The 15,594-nt window shown below is 46.4% G+C and overlaps 1 protein-coding gene across 1 annotated transcript; it reads left to right on the forward strand.

Annotated features, from left to right (window-relative positions):
* The first annotated feature begins 172 nt into the window (after positions 1 to 172).
* LOC135829519 (uncharacterized) lies at positions 173 to 8,815 on the forward strand. The gene is made up of 7 exons (XM_065341919.1): positions 173 to 369; positions 2,529 to 2,729; positions 3,721 to 3,849; positions 4,216 to 4,353; positions 4,959 to 5,084; positions 6,990 to 7,072; positions 8,549 to 8,815. The coding sequence occupies exons 1-6, from the start codon at positions 228 to 230 to the stop codon at positions 7,070 to 7,072; spliced, it is 819 nt and encodes a 272-aa protein (XP_065197991.1). The 5' UTR covers positions 173 to 227; the 3' UTR covers positions 8,549 to 8,815.
* Positions 8,816 to 15,594: the final 6,779 nt, after the last annotated feature.

The following is a 15,594-nucleotide window of genomic DNA, read 5'->3' on the forward strand; positions in this document are numbered from 1 at the left end:
CTTGCGCGCCATCCCCTGCAGACTGGATTAGACATTTCCTCCGCTGTAGCCCAGCTGTAAGCATAACGTTCTAGCCCGCTGACTATGCCTGGGAGAGTGGGGGAACGAACAGCTATATCCGCTTTGTGTGGGGTGTGGCTGATAGGGGACATAAATGGCTGAGAATTCGGCGATGAGAGCACAATCACTGCCAACTTTGATACTGGAATTCCAGGCAAGTAGACAAAATGGCCATCTTCAACTGTAAGATTGTGTGCTTGCTGCTGCTCGGAATAGGCCTGGCAAAGGCTGCTCCCGCTCACCGTCTGTCTGACTTTGGCCTGCACGACGAGGATGAGGACAGTTTCATGGCTGACGTTGCCAATGCAGGTGAATAGATAGTGTCACTGCGATCAGCGTTTCCACGCTTCCTTGCTCATATAATACTAGCATTATTGTTTTGATTACCTTCCTAAGGGTGTGCAGACTCCACTATAGCCACAGTTCATGTTTCACACAGTTATACACCACTGCTCAAAAACGGTCTCTCGACTGCAAATTCATCCAAACATTTTTGGATGAATTTGTAATAAAATTTGGATTTTAATGGCGCAGTGATCCGCATCTTCTGTTGCGAAAGATACTTCTCATTTTGCAACTTCCTCACATTTTATGAATGCAAGTATTACCATTTGACCAGTGCTCTGCAAAAACCGACCTTAGGTGCTATTTTGGCGAAATTGAGTTTGTGCTGGATTGTTGACCCATGACCCTTTCTTCAACTTCTGGTGAAGTTTGAGGTGGATTGCATACATATCCAGTTAGATACAATGACAATTTCTTTGCAGTTTTCCTACAGTTTTTTGAGGAAAAGTAGCAAAAATCCTGGATGATATGCTACATTTTGGAGCCAATGCTGTGAGAATTCAAGCAGCATGATTGCAACCAAACTTTGCAGAATCAATCTGTATGTCATAATCTTCAAAAGGAAAGGTTAATTATGGCATTGGATCTTCCTGTTGTGGAGATAGAAACATTCTATCTCTGCTCTGTGGACGGTGTTGCTCACGAATCTGCTGGAAGAGGTATTTGGCTCTGTATGAGGATATGCCAGCCAGAGTGATGGGTAGAGGCAGGTGCAAAGTAGTGAAGAAGCTCGGATCAATGCCGGGTTAAAGGATATTGATAGTTTTATCTGGTACTGGTAGTAGAACATCTGGTTATGTCTACATCTGCCGCACACATTGTTTCATAATCGGTGATATTATGGCAGTCCCTTTTCCAAATCTTGCCAAACGTACTGTATGCAGCTTTGCCACCAGGCTTTGTGAACGCCTGGTGAACAAGCTTCTTCGTAGTGATACACGGCAAATACAAGTAGGTTGGTACTGGCTTGTTGTACCCATGTGGATCTGCAGGTTAAGGGAGGCCATGAGCTATAGCATAATGCTCTATAAAATGCTTCAGCTCCAAAACATCTTCCACAGGCAGTGCATTCCAGAGTTCATTCAATTCCTGTGTTGGGCTGATTTCACTTGCACTGACAGCAGCCTGCACAGATTTCAGCACCCAGGGCTTGATCCTGGGCTGGAGGCACACACAAAGACTTCCTGACATGCATGTACATGACTTCCACACCAGCCACTGACTGTAGTCTTCAGTAGTTCAGAGTAGTATTGTTGAGCCCCATCTATCACATCTCCCAGCATGCTGGAAGCGCTGGGTAGCCTCGCCACGTCTCCTGAGCACGTCTAGCTTTCCGCCTACACACAAGCAGCGCTCTGACTTGGTCAGGACGTGCGCTGTGTGCGCTGTAAATGTAAAGCAAGGTTTCAAGTGTCAAGCTCTTGAAACAGCACCAGTGCGGAACAACTACAGCCCTTGCCAAACTTGTCGCGAGCCTCCTGGATTGTAGACAGTACTTGAACCGATTTTTGTTGGTCTGCACTCTGTTTATTGCCGGCATTGAGGGGCTGGGCTGGTGGCAAAACTGACGCCTGATCGAAATTCTCCTCCGCATGGCCGTCCAGCTCGATCAGCGTTGCGTCCTGCGATTCCACATTCGACTCTCCTCGGCACTGCTGTCATCAGAACTGCGATTGGACCAGGCCAAAAATTGACTATTCATCGTGAAGGAGTTCGGATAAAACCTCTGAAAGAAGCCCACAGCAATTATTTGAGCTAGCGACTGTCTTCTGCTTCGTTCCGCCATGACTCTCACCTTGTGATCTTCAAAAATCGACAGACCGTGACGTTTTGTTCTTTTTCTCGAAAAAATTACGAAGCACCTAAGGTCGGTTTTCGCAGAGCGCGGGTCATTTTACGCCTTTACCATAATTTCAGCTGTTGGTAGTTCGTTATGTAAACTTCTGTAGGTGTGTGTTAACTGGACGCTTTTACCCCGTGATATAAGATTAATATCATCATTAAAATATGTCCGTAGCGTTTCCGCGATGAATTATCCTTCGAACTAGCTCCAAGAAGATTAATAATGATTCAAAGAGAATAGCAGTATCACCTATGTTCTCCCATTTCGTGACCATTTGTAGATGAAATTTACGATGCAGCAGAGGACGAAGCCCTGATGGACAGTCGACTTATGGAGTTTGATGTCGACTCCACCGTGGCGGAGGCTGGCCGACGAGGCCCCGATCCAAGCTTCTGGAATACGATCAAGAAGGTAGCCATTGGTGCTGGAAAGTCTGCCGCTAAGTCTCTGGCCCAGTCGGGCCTACAAGCTTTGCAGGCGCGTGAGTGCAATCTGAAGAGCTCTACTTTTGACCCGGTGACTTAACTTAACGCTTAGACCATACATAATTCTATAGACTGTACTTGAATCCACAGCAGTGAACAAGGGGGACCTGAAACTCTCGAAATTGTCTATCCCGAAGATGGATGGTAGAGCATGTATGTGAATTTTGTGTGCTCAGTCTTGTTGATCGATTTGCTGGCTTCTAGAAATAATGCTCCAACTATCCGGCTCCACTTTGTGCATGTCCTGTTGATTGGTGGCGTATCCATCTTGCAATTTTATAAAATGACAACGCCACCACCATCTAGGATCAATTCCGTTGATAATATGATATAAGTAGGGAGGCATGGCGGGATGGTCTAAGACCGTGATTGAGCAACTGAGAGTGCCAAGTTCACGTCCTGTATGGAAGCGAAAGGAATTTTACAGCCATGATGTGGCCCACAGGTAGTTAACTGAGAACTCGTGACCTGGCACGAGGGAAGCATGGATGCAGTGAATGGGATTTTCAGTCTTTGACCACTTTGTGGTGGGTCTGATCTACTCACCTCCCACCGCTTAGGAGCGCCTTGATCCATAGAAGGTTGAGGCGTTCCTGTGGATGCAGAAAACTCAGCCTCCAGCCGAGTGTCACGCAAACTTTGAATGTTTTTGATATAAATAATGAAACGAAGTGTAAAGACTACAGTTTTTGTGGTGTGGCCAAGAACTGAATGCGGCTGTGCGAACTTGAAGTTGAGATGATTTCAATAGAAGAAGAATTAATTCCTTTTTTGTAGTGATAGTGGAATGATCTAACAGCATGACTGAGAAACCTTGGATATAAGGTTTCGGTCATGCTCAAAAGCGGAAGGGGTTTTCAACATGATACTGCGATGCACAGATAATTGGCAACTCCTGGCCTCGCAAATGCAAAGACTGGCACCATTAACTTCTGAGAGTCCGAACACACCACGGAAGTGCAATTTGTTTCTCAAAACTTGCTGTAGATAACAAGCGTGCTGGTGACGATGATGTACTGTTCGACAAGATTGCAGCTGTAGCGAATGACGAGTTCCAGGCTATGGGAAAGCGTATGGTCAAGGATTCTCTGCAGCTAGCCCTGAGAGAGGCGGATGGTAAATACGCAATATACATTATTTTTCATGCTCTATCCTTGCTCAGTGAAGAATGTTATCCCGCAAAATTGTGGCTCAAGGCTTCTGAACCTTGAAAGTATGCTTGACTTGTGAAACTTTTCACAACGTTGTTGATCAATCTTCCTGTTCTGAAGTGTAATAATAGCAACTTTGTCTTCGAGGGAAAGTGTGGTTCACTTTCTATTTTGCCATTATCCGATCGGCACACTGCACTATATTTGTTCCAATCGTGTGGTGAAATTTCCGTAGGGTCAGTATGTTTTTACACCAGATACGATGCATTACATTGGATCACACATGTCAGGTAGAACTTTAGCTCAGTGACTCCATGTGTTGGCCATACAGCTTACGGAAACCCAGGCTTCTTCTCAGCGATCAAGAACGGAGCGTCGCGTGTCTGGAACACAGTCAAGCCCATTGCTAAGGAGATTGGACGCAAGGTGGCAGGAGTGGTTGCCAGCCATCTGAACAGCTATGCTCATGGTAAGTATGGTGTATTCAGGACTGTGTCAGAAATGTTGCCTTCGTGCACTGCAGCAGGATTGATGAGGTTGTAGTGATGTCCAGTCAGACCTTGCTTATCCGTCCTCTTTATCCGGATCCCTCACCATCAGGAAGAATATCATTGGTTACAAATGTACAGCATATGTCATGCATGCATACCGTATGTGTGTTCGTTTATCCAGTTCCCTCGCTTACCCGGATGCTTTTGTGGAACACGGATGTGTGCGGTTAAGCGAGGTGTGACTTGACCTGGTAATCACTACTGGGGCCTTCAGTATGGAGCATGAACTGCATATTTTACCTCATTCGTACCGTTAGGAAAGACTAGAACAGTTTGTCGGACCTTTCATTGAACACTTAGAAGGGAAATCTATAGCGAATTGTTTTGTCCGCTATTCCATACAGGGAAAGAGGTAGTTGTGGATTAAAACCCCAAGCGATCTGGGCTTTCATGTTGGGTTTGACATTTTGCACGCATCTGGAGGAGAGGAGCTATTGTCCCCGACTTGCTCTCCACAGCAGTAGATCATCGTGTCTTCTAGCATGCTCAAAAGTTATTTCTTTTATTATTTCTTTCCCTACAGGTCGACGTAGCCCAGAGGGTATGGAGCAGCTTGCTCGCGACGTGTCGGCTGCTGTAAGACGCGCAGCACTTTCCCTTGCTCAGTCAGCAACCGAAACTATCCAGGACACCATGCGCAGCAGCAACGGTACATATTGGTGTAGTAGAATGCTTACAGAGTTCGGTAACCCAAAGGACAACTGACTTTCTCCAGGGAACTCGATTTCCTCGGATCTAGATGTTAGTAAAGTGGCAGAATGGATCCAGCAACGTGGCCCACCGAGCAGCGCAGTTTAAAGATTTTAAAAAACGTTACGTAATGGCGTTACGTAATGGCCATACGAAGTGCTCGTAAGGGGAGTTACATGTAGATCTGAAAGGAATTTGTGCCGCGTGTTCTAATTCTCGCGCTGAGTGTGCTGGTTAGGGTGAATACATTACAGAGAAGGGGCTTGCTTGATTAATCCTTTTTTGGATGAGGATAGTATACTATACTTCGAATACACTCGGATGCAGAGCCAAAGGTTTAATTTCTACAAAAGAGAAAGGACCAAGGAATCTTCGAATAGTAGAATATCTCTCCCCTCCCCCTCTCCCCCCCCCCCCCCATGGTGCGTGATGTGCGCCTTGATCCCGAGACCATTGGTCGGGGGTGCGCATTTCACCTCACCTTTAGAGCACCTGCACGCCCTTTGTTGTCCCTATGTTCTTTTGCTGTTGTTGTTGTTGTTGTTGTCGTCGTCGTCGTCGTCGTCGTCGTCGTCGTCGTCGTCGTCGCCGTCGCCGCCGCCGCCGCCGCCGCCGCCGCCGCCGCCGCCGCCGCCGCCGCCGCCGCCGCCGCCGCCGCCGCCGCCGCCGCCGCCGCCGCCGCCGCCGCCGCCGCCGCCGCCGCCGCCGCCGCCGCCGCCGCCGCCGCCGCCGCCGCCGCCGCCGCCGCCGCCGCCGCCGCCGCCGCCGCCGCCGCCGCCGCCGCCGCCGCCGCCGCCGCCGCCGCCGCCGCCGCCGCCGCCGCCGCCGCCGCCGCCGCCGCCGCCGCCGCCGCCGCCGCCGCCGCCGCCGCCGCCGCCGCCGCCGTCGTCGTCGTCGTCGTCGTCGTCGTCGTCGTCGTCGTTGTTCTCTTCCATTCTAAAAGTAGGCATGTCAACTTTCATAAAAAATCTACAATTGAAATAGGAATGGGATGAACTTCAAACGCAAGGTAAACAGTCAATATGCTATAGTGCCGGGCTCACCGGGAATGACTACAGGTGGAAACCCACAAGCTTCACTACCTTCCTTGTTCATACAAAAGCATGGATTTGTTTTTAAAGTCTGGCTTAAGTTAGGCTACAGGATCTGTTCACAATGGCGATTCAATCAATGATTCAGTTTAGCTCCTTCAGCGATTCCGATCAAATGGGATCTTACTGGCAGAAGAACGTCGTTCATAGAAAATAAAAGGACCAACGAACTAAAAGTTACGCTATAATGTCTACTAATAGGGTATTCACACCACAGGCGCGTGCACGTCTTATATGGAGTGACATACGAGAAAAGTGACTGTATGGATTCACACAGCTGCACTCGACGACAGGCACGTTTGCATTTCTGAATGCTTCACCGACCAGTAGCCATGGGTATTTCAAATTTTCAAAACAGGCATACAATAATTATCATGCTCTTAAAAGAGCCGCGTAAAAAATCAAGTCTTGTTTCGCGCTTTGTGGTGTAAATGTACTCGTGCACGCCACTATTATTGTGAAAAGAGGAAACACCCTAGTAAAATAAAAAGTTATTAATAATAATAATAATAAAGTGGGCCCCCAGCTCGCTTGCGCTTTTCAGCCACTTTCAGCCACTTTTCTCGTTCAAAGGTAAAATACCATAGCAACTTTCCGGTGCACGTGGATTTGCCTGTCGTGTGAATACCACCATTTACCAAACCAATCTAAACGTAACTTGTTGTCCCTTGGTTCCTTGGTCCTTTTATATTTTCCATAAATTAATCCCTTGGCTCTCCATTCGAGTCCATATTTTTTAAGTTGAACTTTCGTGTGTGGTTTGTGTCTCACAGCCGTCCACCCATTCTCCATGTTATATGCTGTGCCTCCTTTCCGCCCACCGCCAGTCTCAATGCTATATGCCACGAACCCATAAGTAAGCTGCCTTTTTTCTGGAAATGCACAACATCCCTTTCATTGAAAAAAGGAGGACGAAAGGTTTACAAGATATCCACTCTGCTTCTATTTTGTTAGTGTTGGACACAGGCGACGGATACCTTGAAACCATCGGTCCTTCTTTTTCACTTAAATCCTTTGATCTCAACCAAAGTCTTTCCACTTTCCTTAAAACAAATATATGAGCTATAGCCGTTGAAAAAGAGGATTTGAGAGTGATTCAGGAGCATACCCATCCACAGGGCTCTGGGCCCGGCTCTCCACATGGTTAGATCATGTGGAATCTTTTCTTATTCGAAAAATCTGGCGGAAGTTGATGAAATGTCTACCCTAAGTAGTGCAGTAGAATGAGTTAGTTTTACCATCATGTCCCCACACATACAAAGTCTTCGTGCTTGTGTTTGTGTGTGTGTATGTGTGTGTGTGTGTGTGTGTGCGTGTGTGTGTGTGTGTGTGTGTGTGTGTGTGTGTGTGTGGGTGGGTGGGTGTGAACATGACAGCACAACTAATTCCATTTTTCGCATTACTTAACCTTTTTACTGACTCAAGAGTAAAATAACTGTTTTGCAAAGAATTTAACCAGCCCTAAGGAACATTGCAAAGCAAATGTAATGTTTCTACACAGTGTCCCGTTTCCTAGAATTTATGCAAATTGCATCGAAGTATTGTGTGGCAAACTAGCACTCGTGAGTTGTGATGTAACTCCATACGAAATAGCCTGGAGGATGACATCATCGTGTTACCTTTATCAAGTAAAACGATTCCTGTGAACTGTTCCGTGTGATGCTGATCGGGTTGTAGTAAACAGAACATTTACGTGTGGCTTCCAAGTGTTTTTCAAGTCTTCCATGATTGTTAAAGTTGCATTCTGTTGCCAGACCGTCAACAGAAGAAAGGCATCTCGGCGAATCACTTCAATCCCAACGTATGGTCTGTGCGTCCTTTATATTGATATAGTACCTTTTCCTGACAAATAATGCGGAATTTCTGGCTGAGCTGTTGATTTTTGAGCTTAGTTCGCAACAGGGCAACATACTGTGGGTTGCTTTGTCAAACCTGTTTGTAAGACTAATCCTTTCTCCAAGCTGGCAATTCAGCCTGCATTTGCCCTTTCTGATGCTATGTTTTCTAAACTATTTTGGACGAGAATGGAGGAAACTAAGTGCTTGGGTTTCGCAAAAGCAACACGAATACATGGTATTTAGCGAGGAATATAGTGTGAAAAAAGTTTTTTGTGAAAAGGTCAGAGTTTTTTTAAATGTTTAATGCTTGTTTTGGTATAATGGTAATATTCTCTCCGTTTTTGTAACATGAAAATTGTGGGCACAAGTTCTGTAGTCGAGTCCACCAACTAAATCAGATTTTGAACTGTCAGCCGTGTGCCACCAATTTCCATGTTGCAAATTTTTAATTCGCTCACCATCTGGGTTCTCTCTGTATGTTCACAACATTACAGGCCTCTACTATTGATGGCGATGCTGGTGCAACTCTTTACTCCATGGTTTTGCGAGAATCAGTCTTTTTCGGTACGAACAAGCCAATGTTGACCTGGTTTCGACCGATTCTGTTCAGTTTGTCTCATTTTCTTTGTCCACTCTAACCACTTCCGGACCCTGTACATGTACTCAATTGCACGTCACTCTATTTCCTATACACTAAGCCCTTGCGCTATGATATACGTCGCATCTGATACCCCTCAGAATTTCCCGCCTTGCTCCCCTTATGGTCTGGCTGCCCGTTTTGGATCCATCAGTTGCCTGATGATCGTAGTAATACGTGAAACTCAGAGTTGTAAGAAGCTTCCAACCTCTCTCTCTCTTGTGTATTTCCTATACACAAGAGAGAGTTTGGAAGCTTTGTTACAACTCTCAGTTTCACGTATTGCTACGATCATCAGGCAACACGTACAAGGCTCTGCCCTAAATGGGCATTGAGCACTCTTCGGACAGTGAAGCACACCACTTGACTACGTATTTCCTATACATATTCATGTATCTAGACAGGATCTGGTCTGGGTCATGGAAGAGAGGTATTCTCTGTAGATAACCCGCATCTATTCTCTTAAAATCAAATGCGGAATGCACTGGCCACCATGGTATCTCTTGGACACGCTTTCTAGCATCTAGGAGTATTAGTGGAGTGCTACACAGGGACATTAGAAAATCCGAAACCGTAGTCTCACATGCAACTCTGGTCCCCTCTCCTGCACTATCGCCGTACGTGTATTTTACTTGTATGAATTGGCCCTGGTACAAGCATGAAAGCACACAGAAATCACCATACTACACGTTATCCGTAGTTTGTGTCCAGCATTTAAAAATGCTGTGTAGCCAGAAGGTGCAACATGTACATGTAGTACAATGCTGATTACTGAGGTACATGTACAATGTACATGTATTCCTTGGCTCTCCATCCCAGTCCAATCACCATGCGTTATAATGTTCATTAGCGACTAGACCAGGTGAAGGTGAAGAAGTGTTTAGAGGCCACATGCCTGGTACTGGTCGTTTCTCTCCGAAACGCAACACTAAAACAGATCATAGTAAAATCGCATGAAGTATGGGGAGATGCAAACGTGTGCAGTGATGCGGAACACGCCGCGCAGTACGGATAATTATTATGTAAATGTATCACCTGATGAGTGCCTGAGATGGCATGAAACTTTAAAGGGGAAGTCCGGTGAAAAATTTAAATTTCAGGGTTGGTAGAGTTTCGGCCGCTGAGTCGAATGGTGTTGGTCCCACATGTCCCCGACAAAGCGTTCTCGAGATATTTCCGTTTGAAAAACTGAGTTTCGGGGGCTGCGCCATGACGTCATGCGGCCGCGCCACACCCTCCGCAACGTCATAGCGTGCAGCTAGGTCAAAAGGAGTGCGTGAAAGCAATAGTGTCAGTGCTATTTCAAATGATTTGGCGACCCATAGTAGGTGGTGCAAGCGACTCCGAAGACGTAACTCCTTGTGAGAGTGAGGATGCAGCCATGGCTGACCTTCATGAGTTCGGTCTGGGGCTGAGAACCTCGGTATTCAGCTGAAGAAATGGCCGCGCGGGTCGGTCAAGAGTGAGCGCTACTGAGTTTCCGACTGATGAAGAAGCAGCAGCTATTGCAGACGAAGCCGATATAATTATCAGCTCGCTGGAGAGCAGAGTCGCCAAAATGGAGAAGAGTGATGCGAGTGCTCTAAGACTAAATGTTGTTCCATACCGATTCGCTTAGACTCCAGTAACCTGCCACATGGTGATGTTTTGGTGCGAACTTGGCGTATTTCGGACACTCAATTGGAGAACAGTGCAGGCTCTTTGAACTACGTGCACGACTCTTCGCTCGCAACGCTACGGGATCTGAAAGTTCTAGGTCCGGGAGCTGTTCGCTGTTTTGTCACTTGTCACGGTTGTGCACTCATCGCTGTAGCATAAAATAATGAGGCGGGAGCGGAAAACTAAAATTTTCTTTCTCAAAGCACAACCACCACCGGCAAGGAGAAACGCTCGTTCTCTGACTACACGACTGATACGAGTGTAGTACATGACAAGTCCGTGTGTTGACTAGTTTTCTGAGTCTTGTGACTCGAGTCTTGTTGTACCTACCCCAGCATGGCAGTGCGGGAGTAGTTCCGTGTGTGATGAGTTTGTTGACTACACTACAGGTAGCATGCACGCAGCGCATTGCTAGAGCCGTAGATAGAGGCCAGTGCATGTCGACGGAAAAAGTCCAACTCGGAAACGGCTAAAATACGGTATAACCTCGAGGTTTACCGAGCTGAAAATCACAGGGTACGTAGTGTTTGTAACACTGAAGCGAATGGTCTTGGTCCGAAGAAGCTGCGACAAACAGTTCCCCAATCGAACGCGCTCCGAATATGGCCGTTTTTGTACACATCTAGATGGTGTGGCCACCTGGCTGCACGCTGTGACGTCATCACCTGGATCTGGGTGAGGCGCGCTCAAATCCGCACATGTTCGATTGGGCGTATCTGACGAACCATAGGCCGAAAGCCTCCTCGGACAAAGACCATTCGACTCAGCGCCCCGAACTCTACGGACTGTGAAATTTAAATTTTTCACCGGACTTCCCCTTTAAGTTGTGACTGATCAAGCCATCTGTTGTTCTGACTAGTGTGTCACGGCTCTACCTTCCCGGTATCGAGCTCTCTTGGATTTCTGCTGGAATTCACAACAGTGTGTTATGTAAATGTACATGTACAGTCATGTACATGTACATGACTGTACTCGTACCGGAAATGTTTTGTGCTGTCTAGTCAGCTGGTATACATGTACAGTACATGATCAGCTGATTGCCATGACATGGTGCACACTACATGAACAGCAGACAAACTGGGTAGCAAGATGACAGCCAAGTCACTATTTGAGAGCCCACAAGGACAGGGAAAAGGTGCACTCAAAACATGTCAGTTTACAAGTGGCTGTCACTGACAACCCCATGCATTCAATAAGGGTCTAGGATTTGAAACGATGTTATCATCCATCGAAAATGCTGGAGCATTTTCCTAAAATAAAGTTGCCCTCTTTACGTGATGGGTGGCAACATGTGCCTGCTGAAGCGAAGAGCATATCCTATGAAAGACTCTGCTTGAGTTGAATGGGTCGTACATGTACCCGTTTTTTTTTATATTTCGCGTTGTAGCTCAGTTTTAAGCACAAAACAAACAAATGAAATTGGAAGGTGTGAATTTCTGATGGATAACAGGAACAGATGTGTGCATTGTTCTCTATGTACCGCAGCATGAACCCCCGTCCCCCAATCACAGTAATACTTTCTGATTTGGACAATGAGGTTACGTCATCATTATGTCATGTCACTTGTTAGTAATGTAATCCCCTTTAGAGCAACACAGTATGTACAGCTGTAACGAACTACAGCGTACATGTCAGAACAAATAATTAGCAGTACCACTCCTGATGGTGTTCTGTGAGTGAGTCGGCCTGAGTGAAGCGAGCCTAGGTACATCGTAAGCGAGTTCTGCCAGGCTGTGGTCACATGCCATTCTCGGCGACACAACCTGTGACAACTTACAACTAATTACTTACAAGGCCAAAGGCATACATGTAGATGTCGTCATGGTATCTCATTGTATTCAATTGCGTGATACACCTAGAATAGACGACACCCGTGTTTATGGTGTGCACACACACACCCGCACACACCGTACACTAACATAACACCGACTCTAAAATGTCGTGCCGTTACAAACATAACCCGTCCTATCCGCATGACATCATTTTTAGCAGGCCTTCAGAATCACATACTGAGCTAATGACCCTTGCACCGGCATGCAATGTTTTTTACGTCAGAACGCTTTGCCCACTGAAGCTCTGGCAGTCTGGGATAGTGCTGGAGAAACACTAAAGACTTACATGTAAATCCACTAGAACCTCAAGTTCCCAGGCGCAGTAGCTGGCTAAGACCTGTGCCATGGCGGACGGTGACCAGGGGCTATTTTGGCGTTCAGCACAGATGTTGGTCTTAACACTAAGCAGTGGCAGTATGAGCAATATACCTGTTGGCAGCAGTACTGGGACTTAGCTTGCATTGTTTGTATCACGTGCACAAAGACAGATTTGTCGGTCTAGAGTGAGCCTATGTTGTTCCATTATTGCTTGGGGAAATAGTCACTTTGTGTCATGTGCTACGCCCATGGGCCGTCCTTAAATTGAAAGTAGCTGCTCCCTATCTTACCCACCCTGTGAGCAAAACCACTGGTTTGATTGGAATGCATGCAGGAGAAGTGGCGGCGTGTATTCAGGCCTAGGGCCACATCACCAGCACGCACCGCATGAGGAACCACTGTACTGAGGAGAAGAATCACACGACCCAGGCCAACCCATTAGAAGTAGAACAATGGAACGACCTGAATTGGTGCAACTCTCGCTGTCGCTGAGCGCTGACACCAAATAAATTACCCTCATTCACACCATCCATGCTGGCTCGTTTGCGTCCATGTTTGTGTGTGTGTGTGTGTGTGTAAAATGTAACTAACTGTTACTCACTCCCATAGATATGGGCATGGATCCTAAATATCAACATGGGTATTTCCCTCTATTCCACCTTACCGCATCATGAGCAAAGGGCGAAAAAGTCCAGGAAACAAGACACCATTTCTTTGGTGTAAAACAACAAGTGTCCAGCGATTTGTTTGGTAAGATCCATTAGCATTCACCTGGCAAACTTCGGATAATGCCACTTCATGCTTAGGGCATGAAATACATGTAGGGGGCACCTTCTCTGTCCGAGTCGAACACTTGGAAGTTCGTTGTAGTATGAGGGTACCGTTGGTCAGTGTCGTGCATTGCTATCACATGAGCTGATTGTCAAGTAACTGGTGTTGTTAGTCGACATTATGCCGTATCTTGTACTTCGTGGATCCTTTTCTTTCCTATAAATTACTCCTTGGCTCTCTGCCCCAGTCTACCCGAGTGTGCATATGGATGCTGCATGAAGTTATGCACATGCAGTATACTTGAAATATGAAATGCATGTTGCATGTGATTTACAGTAAAACCTGTCAATGCGACCACTCGGAAAACGTGGCCACCTGTCCTAAAATACAAATTTAATGAAACAATGACGAAGCGATTTTTCCAGTCAAATGACCCTGGTAAGAGAGACCACGTTTGAATGTCCCTTGAGCGGTCATCTTAGACAGGTCTCACTGTACGTGTAAGGTATTCCACCAGAACACTCAGTAGAGACAGTTGCAGTTTACTTCTTTTGCCGCTGAACAGCTCAACATGTGCAGACGTTCTGGTACACGTGTACGTACATTTTACACCCGGCATTGCACACCTGGCATTGCAGGGTTTTGTTTTTTTTTTCTTCTACAAAATCCACATACATGTATCTCCTGACACTGGGGTGAATAATGGTGTGTGGTGGTGGGGCCCATTAAGCTCCGCCGACCAGAGGTCTCGTTGTACGTCCCACTCAAGTGCAATTTTGCATCTAGCACCGTGGAATTTGCAGACGGGACAGGGTATTACTGGCATCTGGTGTTTCCAACCGCCCATGTGTCATACATGTATTATTTTAATGAGCTTCCGAATACATCACACATTAACTGGCATAGTGCTCTTCCACATACATGTATGAGCAGCAGAAATAGATAGCATATATGGGTAGCCGATGTGATCCTTACAGTATGCTTCAGGTAGATTTAAGAACTACTTAAAACAATTGAGCGTCTAATCGTACTACAGCCAGTGCGGTGGACACTCCAGGCTGAGGTAACTGGGTCAAAACGGGAGAGGGGTGCCGGGGTCACACAGTAAGACAATGAAGAACGGAAGAACAGGTACGTGTAGTTCTATGCCTTGGTTTGTGGGTCGAATACGCGATCAGTGTCTACTTGACGGTGCCCCAGGTGGGTCAGGTATGAATAATGACACAGCGTGATCAACGCGATTGTGGCACGTGCCTTCTGTGGTGTCACTCGATGCACAAGGATGGACTTTGCTGTATCATCAAGCTGCAAAACATCTGGATTGGATCAGATTGGCACATGCTATGCAAGTCAACAAGTTCAGATTGGACGCAGTGCGTGAGGGGACACTTTAACTCAGCCGTCTTGATCCATATTACCTCAGATGTCGCCGACATCGGCACAATGACACTGGGGAAATAGGGAGATGTACACTGTGCATGTAAATGTGCACGTATGTCGATTCAGATCGGGTAGCAGACTTGGCCAAAGTGGCGTCGCCCTAGACGGTCTTAGGGCGCGTTCTAATTGTCACTCTTTGACTTTTCAAGGAGATTTGTTTTCTGAAGAGGTGGCCTTATTGGTCTCTTGAGAAAAACGAAACTCTCCGAAACTCCACAATCTCATCGGATGGCAGAGGTTGATTAGTTCCGAAGAGTTTGGATTAGCTACGTCGAGATGGTCGATCGGATCGGACTTCATTATCGCCATGAAAACTGCACTGAAAACTCTAAAATGATAGAAACCGTTCTATTGGGACACTTCAACAAATCTCTTTCAAAAAATTCCAAAGTTGATGAAGGGAATTCGAATGCCCCCTAAAGGTATGCGGACACGTCCAATACGGAGCCCCCTCAATAGAACCTGTGCAGCATTTGTATGCACAACCTTATGAACCTATGTAAAAAAAGAGGCATTTGAGAAGTGGCGAAAGGGACGTGTTGAAACTTTTCAATCAGGTCAACCCGTCATAAGGCTTGAAACTTAGGAAACAACAATGTTCAGGCCCATATCTGAGGTTTGTCTGAATTTCAATTCATAATGCAATGGTGCATGCGAAGTGTACAGTTACATGTACATGTGCAAGTACATGTATTTTCGAAACAATATTTTGTACCTCTAGTGTTAAGAGATATTTGAAAACGCCGAATGCAACTTCTTACGATTAGAACGATAAGCAGAGACCGATTTCTCCCTTTAGTAATGGCTTGTCGCAGTGAGGGATGATCACTAGCATGATGCAAACACTGATGTATGCTTGCCAGCACAGTGTCGAGAAACAATC

The sequence above is a fragment of the Sycon ciliatum genome, chromosome 13, assembly GCF_964019385.1.
Source record: "Sycon ciliatum chromosome 13, ocSycCili1.1, whole genome shotgun sequence".
Taxonomy (NCBI): domain Eukaryota; kingdom Metazoa; phylum Porifera; class Calcarea; order Leucosolenida; family Sycettidae; genus Sycon; species Sycon ciliatum.